General features: G+C 35.6%; 1 protein-coding gene across 1 annotated transcript in view; it reads right to left on the reverse strand.

Moving 5' to 3' along the window:
* FOXP1 (forkhead box P1) overlaps positions 1-14,833 on the reverse strand; it is a 270,324-nt gene that overhangs the window by 47,056 nt on the left and 208,435 nt on the right. The window contains exon 8 of the mRNA XM_070936858.1: positions 3,720-3,824. Within this exon, the coding sequence (XP_070792959.1) occupies positions 3,720-3,824 (105 nt within the window). The remainder of the gene's footprint in view (positions 1-3,719; positions 3,825-14,833) is intronic.

The following is a 14,833-nucleotide window of genomic DNA, read 5'->3' on the forward strand; positions in this document are numbered from 1 at the left end:
ATGAATGTTGGCATGTGTCACTTTTTTAAACCTCAGATAATGCAAGCATAAAAAGCATGCTAGCACACAGCAAGCAAAAACAACAGGCTAACATTAAAACACATTTTTATGGCACAGTAGTTATTATTATTGAATTGTAAAATGGGCAGCTTAACCAATTCTGTTTTTCATACATTCTATTGTCGAGTCATCAAAATTCTAGTATAATCATTTACATCAAGTTCGGCAAATCAAATGCAGATGTGGCAGTGTGTTTAAACAACATTGTATTCCACAGGATGGGGTACATAGGCAGACAAGTGTCATCTTTAAAATTAAAAACACACACATCCTATGTCACCAAACAGCAATATGAAGAAGTTTCAGATGTGTTCGTCTAAATTAGCTTACTGAATTATATTTTGAGTTAATCTAAGATTACTTTTGGGACAAAATAATTAACAGGAAGCATTTCTAACTATTTATTACCAGGAGAATACTTTAGCTTTTTACAACAGCCTTGGTTAGAGATTCTAGGCGCATTTCAAACTAACATCTTCTCGTGACAGCTTTTCAGAATCTTGCACTGCTTAAACAACTCAAAACACCCTTCAAGACACAGGCTTAAATTTAAACTTCTGTGTCAGGGCACACACCATATGAATGAAATATACAAACACAGTACACACACACACAGAGAGTATATGCTTGTGCGAAGAAAACTAAGGTTAAAGAAGCAGTAAATCAAATGCTTCTCCTTGAACTAAAACAGTCCATTTTGACAGCTGATTTTCTTTCTTTGAAAGCATGCAGCACACGTAAAATAAATACTTGTACAGGTGGGGAAAAAATCTTCAATATCCTGGACTGTGTTAAAAAAAAAGATCCTGTTGGATTTATATTTGTTTAATAAGAGATTTCCTGGATGGATAATATCCACACAAACAATTAGATGCGGGGGGGGGGGGGGAATGGCAGTTATTTAAAATTTGAACTATGAGTACGATTTTTATAAAGGACTGGACAGAAAATGGAGTTTCAAAAATCCAACAAATCAATTTCCATTAAACAATAATGTCCCTATTTATATTTTAGTTTGCTGATCTTGCTTAATGTCTGTACCCTCATTGTAATCTTTCAGTCCTGTTTCAAAATGCAAAAATTCTAAATAGAACAAAATTCTATTCTAAATTGAACAAAAAAGTCATTGCTATAATAATAATTCCCGGTTTAAGGAATCACAATCTTGTATGAAACTTGTTGCTAATCCTAGTACCACCAAATGATCTCATCTCTCATTCTGGCTGGATTCCAACATACAATTTCATTAACCCAGGTACCGCAGGTGATAAAACTCATTTTTCCCTAAAGAGACAGCTAAAAAGTACAGTTATACATTTATGAAGTACCAGCAATCAAAATTATGGATTTTTCTAAAAGGTTTTTAACTACTTTTATTGAAAGGAAAATTGCTGTCTCAGACTTTTTTTTGAGACTATTACTAATCATAAATTTTACCATTTAGACACAGCAATAATGTGGAAGATAGTGTCAGTAAAAAGTATGAAACAAAGATGATCGCTGTCTCTTAAGTAATGCCTTCTGATACCGGAAATGAACCTTAAGACTAAGAGGCATAAACCAAATATCTAAAATTCTCATTGATTGCAAAGAACAGGGTTAGTTCCAAGAGCATACAACATAAAACAAAAGGTATATATATTTCGTAGTTATCCATTCATCTAGGAAATTGACCAAACAAATTAGCACGATGGCCACAAACTAACCTTGTTGTTCTACAAAAATAACACACTATAAAGTTATCTGTAAAGGCACCTCTGGGTCTTTTCTCTCCAAACTTTTTTTCCGAATATTATAGAGATCACTAGAGGGCAGTGTGGTATTTAGACCATTCTGACCTTTGAAAGTGATGCAACTATTACTTAGGTCTTGAACTTTATTACAATGTCAGCAAGGTTAATCAGGATGCTGTAAAATCTGTGACATTCAAATCTGAATTCCGATTTAACATGTTCCACATACCAGGGAATAGAACGAATTAACATTTTGTTGATAGTATAGTTATGTTGATCAACTTTCCTACATATTTGTTGTCTGCCAGCATTTAAAAGGGGATGAATAAGAAAAATCCCACCTTGAGCTGGTGGTCAGTTTACAAAATGAATTGGGAAAGATTGTGTGTACGAAATAAACAATCGTATATGCCTTTGGAAGTTTCTGTCCCTGCGTCTTTTTCTTTTAATGTTGAACAATTTTAACCTCGATGTAGTTCAATTAAGCTTAAAGATAACTTCAGTTGAAAACGTTCTGATCTGCAGACAGCAGTCATTAATGCATTTGAAGCAAGTTCTGATTTCCAGCTTTCTTTAAGCAGGTATCCTTATGCGTACTTTTCTCTCTCTAAAACCACAAGCATAGTTTCTGGAATTTCATGTGGAAGTGCTTAAGGGGTTGAAAGTTAACACCTTTGTGAGCTGAGTAGCCTTGCAGTTGCTGCTAAACAAAAGCCTCTTTTAGAAGCTTTCCTGAAATGTTTTCTTAACATGTTCCAAGTAGTTTTAGGCAAGCAACTAAAGTAAACAAGATGTTACCATGATAAAAACACTTGTGAAAACATTGCAATGTGTGCCTAAAATGTTTCTTTCACACAAGCATTCCTTAGTTTTACCAGCAAGCTTCCATCTATAATTCATAAATGATTTAATTTTTAAATGTATTTCAATTATAACTGTTCCTGTTCCTACCAAACTTCGCAGAATTACAAGTCCAAAACTATCAAGCTTAGATGTTGGTTACAAAGCTTACTTCCTTTTGTAAAATAACGACCTTAGTATATTTGTGTATATATGTATCACACAGTATTACGTGTACTACTATCCTTCCAAAAGAAGTGGATTTCTGTAATTCAGGGTTCAAAAGAGGAATCCTTCATGCTCTGTGAGGTTGGGATATTTCATTATCCCAATTAGGTAACATCATCAGTGCTAATGATGTTACCTAGTTGGGTAATGTAATGTCTGTAAGCAAACAACCATGCTCAAAGAGCACAAAGGATTCCACTATTATCTTTCTCCACCCATTTGGGATTTTTCAGCATCATTTCTGATAGTCTCTGATCCTTGACATTTGGGAAATATTCCCATCCGGCCATTATCATGTCAAGGAGGAAAAGTTTGCTCTGGAGAGTAGATGGCCTTACTTGATATACCAACAGGCAGGACAAAAATCACAGATAGAAGGGAATGAAAGTATTCAGAACTCCAAAGTAAGTAATTAAACTCAGAGTACATCTTGGGATGCTGCACCCTCCACTATGAACAAAGGGATTCACATGCTGTACAGTATGTGCCCATTGTAAATACATACTGTACAGCTCTAACCCAGTTAGAGGTATATAAGCAGGTATATAATAGCTCATCCTACAGCTTTACCACATTTAACAATACCAATAACATAGCAATACACATATGTACATCCACATTATTCAGACACAATTGCATGTAGATAAGACAGACAGACAGACAGACAGACAGACAGATATTAGATTGGGATGGGATGGGATGGAGTAGAGCAGAGTAGAGTAGAGTAGAGTAGAGTAGAGTAGAGTAGGATAGGATAGGATAGGATAGGATAGGATAGGATAGGATAGGATAGGATAGAATAGAATAGAATAGAATAGAATAGAATAGAATAGAATAGAATAGAATAAGATTTCTTACTTTAAAAAAGACTGGAAATCTTCACATACTGCTTCGCAGCCTGGCCATTTGCATACTCCGTGCCCATAAAGCGGATGACTGTGAGAGGGTTCTTCATGAGATAAACTGAAAGAATAATTAAAAGGCTGAAGAGAGGAAACTATTATCATATGAAACTTTAAGTAAGCTTGCTTTGGTGTTAGAAAACATATTTATCAATATAATCCAGTAACAGTACAAAATACTGACGAACAAGCAAATTATTTTGAGTCATGCAATACAGGTTTACAAGAGAACATTCCAAAACTTTATTGAGGAATTGTATGTATCACATCTATGAATCAGAAGTCTTACCAAAAGTTGAAAAAAAAAAAAGAAATATACTCCATTTTTAAGATGCTTAAAAATTGTATCAAAATAAAACACTTTTGTTTGTACAAAAAAAAATTCTGTATCTTTGTTCAGTTATCAGCCAAACACCGAACTTCTAAAATTTTGATTACAGTATCGAAGTCAATAACATTTTCATGGGTAATAAGAATCATTAATACATATTTTGGAGCAACACTGCTGTTTTCCATAAGCCAAAATAAAAATTAAGGCTGAGGGAGAAGGATTCTGTCTGAACACAAAATAGTAAGGGAAATGAATCTGTTGCATTTATTATTATTCTGAAGTATCTTTATTCAACTGTGGTATTATTTTTTTAATAATTCCCATAATTTTAAATGACTTTTATATATAAAGCACCTTTTAATTTTTTTTACCCCCATTCCTCTTATTTTTAACAGAAAGCTTTGCCCAATACTATTAAGATAAGTGAAGAGTTTTTGGTTTAAAATATACTCACAAGAATTATTTATAAATGTTTCAGTTTTGTTTCTAGAATTTGCCTCTTGCACACCACCAATTAGCAGTCTTATCTCTAAACTATCACAGAAGTATATTTGCCAACAACATTGGTTCAAGATGGCTCCAATAACCATTTTGTTATTATTCATTTGCCTTAAGCTTCCACTGTAATTCATGTGAAGACTTGATAAACCTTATATTCAGATATTATGAAATAAGTTATCATTATAGTTAATAACATTATAGTATTTAAAGTAAGCTATATCGTAATAGCAGGGACAACATTCTTTTTAAATCAGTCAGTGTGCTAGAATGCAAAGGACATCAGATTTGGACTAGAAAAAGCAGAATCTAAGGCTCTATTCAGCTGCTATTTGGAGTGATTACAATAATTCAGTTGAATATACTTGTGAATAATTTTAAAAAAATTAAAGGAGGAAAGGACAGCATACATGCCCTGACTCTACTGGAAACCTGGAATACACACTAATGTTAGTGGAACAGCTGTATTTTTACTGTCTGAACCATAGCAAAGTTGTTAGTAAACAGGATGTTTGGGATGGGATCCTGGAAAGTAACAGTAATAGATTGGCTCTGGTGATTGTGTTGGAAGAGCAAACAATGTGAAATCCATTTTTAATAACCATTGCTATAGAAATGACCATTGGAAACAAAATAAAAGAACATTATTGAATGAATGATCTCTGTCTTCTAGAATTAACATATAGGAATAAGAAGAAAAATGTTAAAAACAAGTGATACTTTTCACAGAAGGCTAAAGTTTTGATGAGCACAATATCAATTTAAGTAACTCATAAAGTCCCATTTGTGTAAATAAAAATGTCTTTCAAAAACAATGCTGGGGTAGATGTAGGGAAGTAAATACTGTTTTAGAATATGAAGAAAGAGAGAGCAGAGGATTCTAATACTTACATCAACAATTTTATACTAAAGTTGGATGATTTATTTAAAACAAGTATCACTGGAGAAGCTTTTATAACTGATGTTACTCAGAAGCTTTTATAACTGATGTTACTCATAATCAGCTCTTCTAAACATTGAATGATTTAATTGGTTTTCTTGTTATCAATTGATTGTCGTATTGAATTATCAGGCCCTTTAGGTCAATAAAAAATGTGTAGCTATGATCAGCTCTTGCAACTTTTACATTTTTCTATTACAACCATAAAAACTACAAGATGCAGTAATTATAAGGCCAGCAACTTATAAATTTTATAATTTTGCCACAATACTTTATTTATTACTTATTTTTTTTAAAAAAAACCATTAACTGTATTCTGCTCGAATGCTGGTCCTTGCCTTCCAGTATAAAATATATTAACTTTTGGAGAATCGTGTAATTATTCATTTATATTTCTGATATTTTCTATGACATTATCTAACTAAATTAAATTGGAATAACTAGCACTTAACTTTATGTTAAAATACTCATTCAAAGAATAAGCAGCATGTACAATTAAAAAATTGTATTTTTATACAAAATATACTTTGTGGAAATCGTGATTGTTTTTATTGATTTTTGTCAGACACTGATAATGTTACTTTTTTCATGTCTGCCTTGAAAAATCTAGGAAGGAAGGAAGGAAGGAAGGAAGGAAGGAAGGAAGGAAGGAAGGAAGGAAGGAAGGAAGGAAACCAGAGACAGATAAACAGAAGAAATATATCTATCACATCTTAAATTAAAAACAAAAAATTGACAATAACTGGATGCAGATTATAACTGGCCAATGTAGATTTCGTGGCAGCAGTATAGAAATGGCTTCCAACTGCCTTGTTTTGATTTTTGACTACCCAGTCCAGTCTATGTCGTAAAGATTTCCTGGTGCTTTTCCAAACAAATACCAAACACACCATATTTGTTTCTTCAAATGCCTTCAAACACGGGGAATGTGTAACAATTGACTGTGTTATATTGTGGCAAAATTGCACCAAGATTTCTTTTTACAGGTAGTTCTTGACTTACAACAGTTCATTTAGTGACCTTTCGAAGTAACAATGACACAGAAAAAAGTGACTTAGGGCCATTTTTTACACTTATAACCATTGTAGCAGCCCCATGGTCATGTGATTTACATTCAGATGCTTGACAAGTGACTCACATTTACGATGGTTACAGTGTCCCAGAGTCACATGATCTCCTTTTGTGACCTTCTGTCAATGGGGAAACCAGACGACTTAACAATCGTGTTACTACTTTCAGAACTGCAGTGATTCACTTAACAAATGTGGCAAGAAAAGTCATAAAATGGAGCAAAACTCACTTAACAAATGTCTCATTTAACAACATAAATTTTGGGCTCAATTGTTGTAAGTTGAGGACTACCTATACTGTCTTTAAGGAATCATAACGGAAAATAATCAGCCACTAAGATTAACATAGATGACATGACTATTTAAACATATACATGCAATGGCAAACAACAACTTCCAGTCCATATAATGGAATGACTTACATCTTTTACTAGGCTAAAAATTCGATTATAGATGCATATCTGCTCCGAAGTGACAGGAATAGATGTCATTATTAGATACTATCTTTATTGTATCTCAATTATTTATAGGATTTGAGTTTTTTTATAAAATATAAAAAGATGGATGTTTCTGTTTAAATGGGAAGTACAGAATTAGAATAGTAGCTGTGAATTTTGTTCTTAAGGGATCTATATCAATACAAAATCTGTGTAATATTTTCTTACGGATTGAAACTAATCTCATTTTTTTTAACAGGAAAGGTAAGTTTACCCCTGCAAACTCTTGCTTAAAATAGTAGACATGTCTGGACAACATACTGGAATTCAGTCAGTTTATCAAGACACAGAGTACAATTACATTGCAGAAGTTCTCTTCTTATAATGTAATGAGAAAATTATATACTTAACATTTAAACAAAGAATTTGATCATTCTAAACTGAATCATACTGAATCTACTAATCCATAGAATAGCAATTCTACATATACTTAGTACTCCACTGGGTTACTTGACATTCTATTTAGATTATCAGAAACGAGTGACAGAAGAACAGGGTTAGTGAATAAACATGTTTTCTCATCCATTTTATTTTCTTGGTTTAGCTAGCATAGGTTTCATGAGAAGGAGGCCAATCTAACAGAAATTCCTACTCTACCATAACTGGTTGACTGATGCCCCTGTAAGATAATTAAGTCATCACATAGATCTTCTCACCCTATTCAGATCCAAGCATAATCAATGTCTTGAGAAACTAAGAAGAAACTAAGAGATGAAAGAGTTATGCTCTCCCAGAGCACATAGATCAGAGGTGGGTTTCAGCAGGTTCTGACCAGTTCTGGAGAACCGGTAGTGGAAATTTTGAGTAGTTCAGAGAACCGGTAGTAAACATTTTGACTGGTTCCGCCCACATCTATTCTCTACCTCCCAAGTCCCAGCTGATCGGGAGGAAATGGAGATTTTTCAGTAACCTTCCCCTGGAGTGGGGTGGGAATGGAGATTTTACAGTATCCTTCCCCGCCACACCCACCAAGCCACGCCCACCAAGCAATGCCATGCCACACCCACAGAGCCAGTAGTAAAAATTTTTGAAATCCACCACTGACATAGATGTGTATTTTGTAGAGAGATATCTGGTTCCAGATTTCTTTTTCTGATTTTCTACATTGAAGGAACAACTTTTACCGGATTTAACGGAGTTAACAGTCATGTGGACATGGAAAGAATCCAATACACTTGTCAGCCCTCCTGAGTAACGCAGACAGGAAACATGATTAGATGAGCTAATGCTATTTGTAAGGTTACATTAACAGAATCTTGGTAGTCTAAAGGCACCAACTTCCTGTCACCACCTTTAACTGTCTGATCAGTTAGGGTGGGTCCTTCCTAAGTTTCTTTCTCTGACCATTAACCCCTTGGGGCCTCCTCCCTCTCATGTCTGATTGTTTCCTAGGCAGCATCTCTTTCTCTTGTCCCCCAAGGTCATCCACACATTCCATTACAACACTGGTTAACACTATATTCAGGCATACTAATTTAAATGGACAATCAAACTTTAATCACTTTATCAATTTATAAGCTGCTTCAATGGTTGCAGTATCTTTACGCATCACACAACCACAAATTAATACAGTGTAAAACACAACAGAACAAAAATAGTAACAATACAATATATTAAAAAAACACAGTAGTGGGAAAGCAAGCAAATGACCTACAAACAGAGAAAGATGGTCAAATACTGTAAGTATACTGATCTTAAACCACAAAGGATTTTATGACAATCATCTTACAAAGTTCCAAACAGCAATCATTACCACCCCTTTCCATTTTGCTTTTTTCTTAAGAGGACTGTGTATTGCCACACATATTATCCATGAAAGCCAGTGTTGTAATTTGCTAGTTGCTTCACTATAGCTAAGATTTCACTGAGTCTAACACAAGCCACATAGCACAACAGTCTTCGATGTGCAGCATGTAAACAAACATTTTTGAACAGAAGTTATAAAAGCTCACCGCACTTGTGATTGCGGCCTTACACATTTAAGAACAGAGAATGATTGAGGGTCAGTTGGGCATGCCAGAAATATTTGCTTGGTTCATATTTAACGAATCTGCAATTTCTGAATCAAAAGGACAACCAAAATGTAGTTATTATTCTTCTATATTTATAATTCTCCTAATTTTGAAATGCAGTTTCAAAACAATTGAAATGTATATGGTCATACAAAAAGCATGTAAAAGATTATTAATGCCAAAACACTTGCATAAATCTGCATTGCCTGCAAAATTAAGTTACAAAAAAATAAAAATAAAAAAAAATGCAGAAGTACACCAAAATGTGTATTCATTTGGTAAAACCTTTAGAAATATACGTGACATTAACATAGTTTGGAATAAATGAAATAAAAATAATTAGGACAAATAAAAATGATACATTTAGTCATAATGGAAATCAAATATATCATGCCCTCAGTATTACACGCAAGACACATAAAGAGGAACAGAAATTATAGCCGGTAACAAGACAAAGAATAAGTAGCATCATTTTCATAACAATAATAATAATAACAATGATATTTCTCTATGCCACAGTCTTCAATAGTACTCCAACTCAATAAAACTGTATGGACAATTGTTTTTTCCCATAATGGAAACAGTGGACAACAGTACCTATATTTCAACATCCAAGATATTGTTGGTGAATAAAAGTATCAACAAATGACAATATATTTCAGAACGAATAAAAATCAGGGGGCTGGCCAGGGGGACTTTTTATCAGGTCCGCCTGATTCGCCAGTTGCGTCCCTTTCTGGATCGGGACTCGTTAAATACGATCACTCATGCTCTCGTTACTTCCCGCTTGGACTACCGCAATGCTCTCTACATGGGGCTCCCCTTGAGGAGCACCTGGACGCTCCAGCTGGTCCAGAATGCGGCTGCGTGGGTGGTTATGGGAGCGACGTGGCGCTCCCATGTGACCCCCCCCCTCCTGCGTGAGCTGCACTGGCTCCCGGTGGTCTTCCGGGTGCGCTTCAAGGTTTTGGTTACCACCTTTAGAGCGCTCCATGGCATCGGACCGGGGTATTTACGAGACCGCCTTCTGCTACCAATAGCCTCTCACCGACCAGTACGCTCTCATAGAGAGGGGCTCCTCAGGGTGCTGTCGGCCAAACAGTGTCGACTGGCGGCCCCCAGGGGGAGAGCCTTCTCTGTGGGGGCACCTACCATCTGGAACGAGCTCCCCCCAGAGATACGGAAGATCCCGGACCTGCGCACGTTTCGCTGTGCTCTCAAAACTTTTCTATTTCAGCAGGCTGGCCTGGCCTAACTCTCCTCTTTTAAATTTTTTAATTCGTGATTTTATAAATTGGGTGTTTTAATCTGTGTTTCGGCCAAAATATTTAATAATTTTAAGGGATTTTTTAATATTTGTATTATCTGTATTTTATCTTGGCTGTTCACCGCCCTGAGTCCTTCGGGAGTAGGGCGGTATAGAAATTTGATTAATAAATAAATAAATAAATTAGAAAGAACAGAAGACAAAAACAAATAAATGCTTCAAGTTCAAGGTAAGCACTGGTATCAGGCAAATCTATCTGCAATTTATAGCCATGCAAGAGTATGGTACTGGGTGAGATTTATCAACCTATAAATCTCAGTTTTCAAATGTATTTAAAAAGAAAAATGTGGTTCTCTCCCTTGTATATGAAATATTAATTTTAAAAATAGTTCACACAGAGACTTGAGATCTTTTTCCACATTCATTTTGAGGTTCAGTTTTGTAACAACTTTCCTGACTAAGGAATTGAAAAAACCTAGGAATCTGCACAATTATGCGACCTTTGATCTGTCCAGATAGTATATGGAATTTGGAAGTTTACTAATATAACCCAAACCAATTTAGTAATTGCTAGGATGTATTTTTTTTAGAAAAAAATCTGACAATGTGCAAAGATCTAAAAGAACAGACTTTCACCACCTTCTAGGGCAGGGGTGTCAAACTCGTGGCCCGAGGGCCAGATGCGTCATGTGCTGCCCCGACTGCCCGGTTTAGCGAAGGGGAAAAAAGTCCCGATACATCACGTGACACCTCTGTGATGACACGAGTTTGACACCCCTGTTCTAGGCATCCCCATGTCTTTTTTTCCCTCAAATTTATGCTTGGTCAAGAGGCGAAAGGTTATATGTGCAATATGTACTCTATCTAATAATATCAAAATAATGGAAGTTTTGACTGTTCCAAGGACAGGTTCTTACAAAGATATTTATCTCTTGAGAATAGCATGGAACAGACGAGACAAATGACATTACTCTGACTCACATAATCTCAAAGCAAAATGTTTTTCAACTATTTCAAACATGCAGCCCCCAATCATTATGCACAGAGCAATCAAGTAGAGAAGATGCAACTCATATACATATCTGCATTAGTCATCTAATCCAGGGGAACAACTACAAGAAAACAAGTAACTAACTGCCAAACAAAATATAGAGTTCTCTATGAATAAGTTCAGTTTGCCTTTGCAGCAAGTGGTGTCAACCGATAAAAAAAATGACACTCTCTGGACCTGCAATTAACAAACTACACAGTGTGGTAAATCTATTCCATCTGCTTTTGAAAAGTATAAATACCATAAAACACATCAGATCTCTGTGTGTTAGGGAGAAGAAGAGACGCTGTCCTTCAGTCCTGAAATCCCTCCTACCTCAGCCTGTTACATAGCATGAAAAGTAAATTTAAACAGAAGCCTCTACATAGGGGAGTGTCTCTTAAACTGTTTGACCCAAACACTGGTCTTGAATAATGTCGGTACTCATTACCAAAAAACCAGCCTTACGCACGTCTCTTGGCAGCAGCAACCCCAAACTGGATCCTTGACTCACGAACAACCATTATAAATTGCTCCCATTACTCCCAGGATATGTCCAAAGTAGCCCCTTAAGGATAATTACTCCCAGTTTAAGAACCATTGATATAGAGAGTGGATATTAAGATCCAGAGGCTGCTACTCTTTACAGTCAAAGCACACATGAGAAAAATCAAACTACACTTTGGGGTAAATCGATCATATGCAAACAAAACAACATAGTACTCAAAAAATGGCTTCTACTTTAAAAAGAAAAAAATCCTATCCCCCCCCCCCAAGGTAGGCTTAACACTTACACAAAACTGACTTTTTCATGAGATACTATGAAATCACCCTGCTTTGTGTTTCAATTCCAGTACCTGTATAATTGTCTTTGTTATGTTTTCTTCCCCTTCCCCCTCTATTCAATTCAATTTTCATCAGTATCTAGATATCCAGAATAGATGTCACATTAGGAATACTTTAATGGGCAGATTTAAAGCTCTAGCATTTTTAATCATTTCACTGCTAATTAACAAGAACAATTTCTCTTTTCTTTTCTTTTGAGTGTCTCTTCACGTACTTGCATACTGTCATCACCGCTTCCTTATAGCCTCTATTTTCTGAGGCTCTAGATATTTAATTCCCTTTAATCTTGACTCATAGACTCTTCTCTTCCAATTCTTTTTTATTCTAGCTGCTCACTTCAGTATTTGTAATACTCAAGTATTTTTAAATACTTCATCTTAACTGGTGTTATTGGTGTTCTAATTTTTAATAAGAAAAAATAAAAATAATAGGAATCTGATTAACATCTATATATCACATACATAATTTTTTTTAGCACTGCTGTACCATTTCACATCTTCCTTCACCTCCACTTGCGTTTTCTAAGCTGATGTTTCATTTTATACATGGATTTGATTTTCTGCTTATCAGAATTACACTCTACTTATCTTTGTTAAATTTATTCCTCTCTGCATAGTTCTCTAATTTATGCATAAGAAATGGGATTGATTGGGTATCTTAGGTTCATTTTATTCTAATTAAACAAACACTTTGCTTATTTTTGTCATTGATTCTCATTTATGCTTGTATATATAATTTATCTGTATGATTATAGAGGAGGAGGAGGAGGAAGAGGAGGATAGATGAATCTATGAGTTCAGTTTTCTCCTAACTAGGTTTTCTGTGGCTATGAAAACCAGAAGAGGAGTTGGTGAGGCTGGCTGTAATTTATAAAATAAAACCATTAAAAGAATTGATTTGTATTGACTGTGCATACCTCAGTCCTGGAGTCAGTAACATATTTGATATGAGAATACTGACACACAATTAGCTGTGTGTGTGTGTGTGTGTGTGTGTGTGTGTGTGTGTGTGTGTGTGTGTGTGTGTGTGTTAACATCATAACACCTCTCTGAAGGAGAGAAAAATCAATTCTGTTTGAAAGAAGTAATCACTAGTCTTAAGAAGCCTTCATTTATTCCACTGGACATGGACAATTATAGGAAAATCCCTAACTTTCAATGGTTGTATAAGGCTCTCAAAGAAGGATGACTTCCCCAGTGTGGAAGGTCCTGGTGATTATCCTAACCTGTTTCAAATTCATATCAGAATGGTTTGCAGGATATGTCTGTTTTCTATGCTGGCTATTCATGCTGATGGATGATCTTAGGTTTGGGTTCATCAGAGGGAGTCTGACTAGTTTGTCTTTTCTTACTTCTGAAAATATATTGTTCATGCTAAGAAGGTGAGAGAATACAGCAGGAGTGTCAAACTCGGCACGACACGTTGTCGTCACATGATGTATTGCAACTTTCTTCCCCCTTTGCTAAACTGGAGGTGGGCGTGGCCCAGTGGTGAAATCTAAAATTTGTTACTACCAATTCTGTGGGTGTGGCTTGGTGAGGGGGTAATGTGACTGGGTGGGCGTGGCCAATTTTTTTTCTTTTACTTTTAAAACCATTTTTTTCTACAACCTCTTCGGTGAAGAGGTTGTAAAAAAATGCTTTCAAATACCTCTGACGATCCAAGCTGAGTTGCCTGATCGTCAGAGGCTTTTTTTCTTTTAAATGCCTCTGACGATCCAAACTGAGTTGCCTGATCGGCAGAGGCTTTAAAAAATCAGGCAACTCAGTTTGGATTGTCAGAGGCATTTAAAAGAAAAAAAGCCTCTGATTATCACACGGCTCAGCTGGGCATGGGGGGCGGGAGCAGGGATTTTTGCTACCGGTTCTCCGAACCACCCGCCTCCATCGCTACCGGATCAGGCAATCCGGTCCAAACCGGGAGCATTTCACCCCTGGCATGGGCAGTGTGTCACACATCTGGCCTATGGGCTGTGAGTTTGACACCCCGGAATAGAGGCCGCTCATTTTCAGTTACTATATTTCTATCTTAATGACATTTTGTGCTTAGTGGTTTTTTAAATATATATATGCATTGCATTATAGTGCAGTAGGTGGTTGTTTGTCAAACTGAGACCTATATATGATGTTATTCAGTGCTCCTTTCTTTCTTCAGTGCTTCCTAAAATATTACATCAACTACCTATTTGTTTTCTGGCAAAATGTGAAGGATTCATTACCCTTAATGATACATAAGATTTGCACCCAGACTACATGAATGAATGTTTCTTTCAAATATTTCTGCCATTTGCTAAGATTGTATGTCAAAATTTACTTATAATTGTTATAGATTAATCTTGCAGTGATTCAAAATTAAGATAGAGTATGCTGCCCTTTGCTCTGACAGCTACCATTGAAAGTAACTTTTAAATTATTTATTTTAATTGTTTTTAACTGAATTTAACATTTATGTACTAACACTTCCGATGCGCTCTTTTCTCACAAACACTTTTCTAGACATTTTTAAGTTTATGCACTGCAAACTACAGAGGCACTTGAAATTTCCCAACGTAATGTTCTAAGAAGAAAAGAAGAAAAGAT

The sequence above is a fragment of the Pituophis catenifer genome, unplaced genomic scaffold (genome assembly GCF_029215685.1).
Source record: "Pituophis catenifer annectens isolate HBS135680 unplaced genomic scaffold, rPitCat1.0.hap2 SCAF_2, whole genome shotgun sequence".
NCBI lineage: Eukaryota > Metazoa > Chordata > Lepidosauria > Squamata > Colubridae > Pituophis > Pituophis catenifer.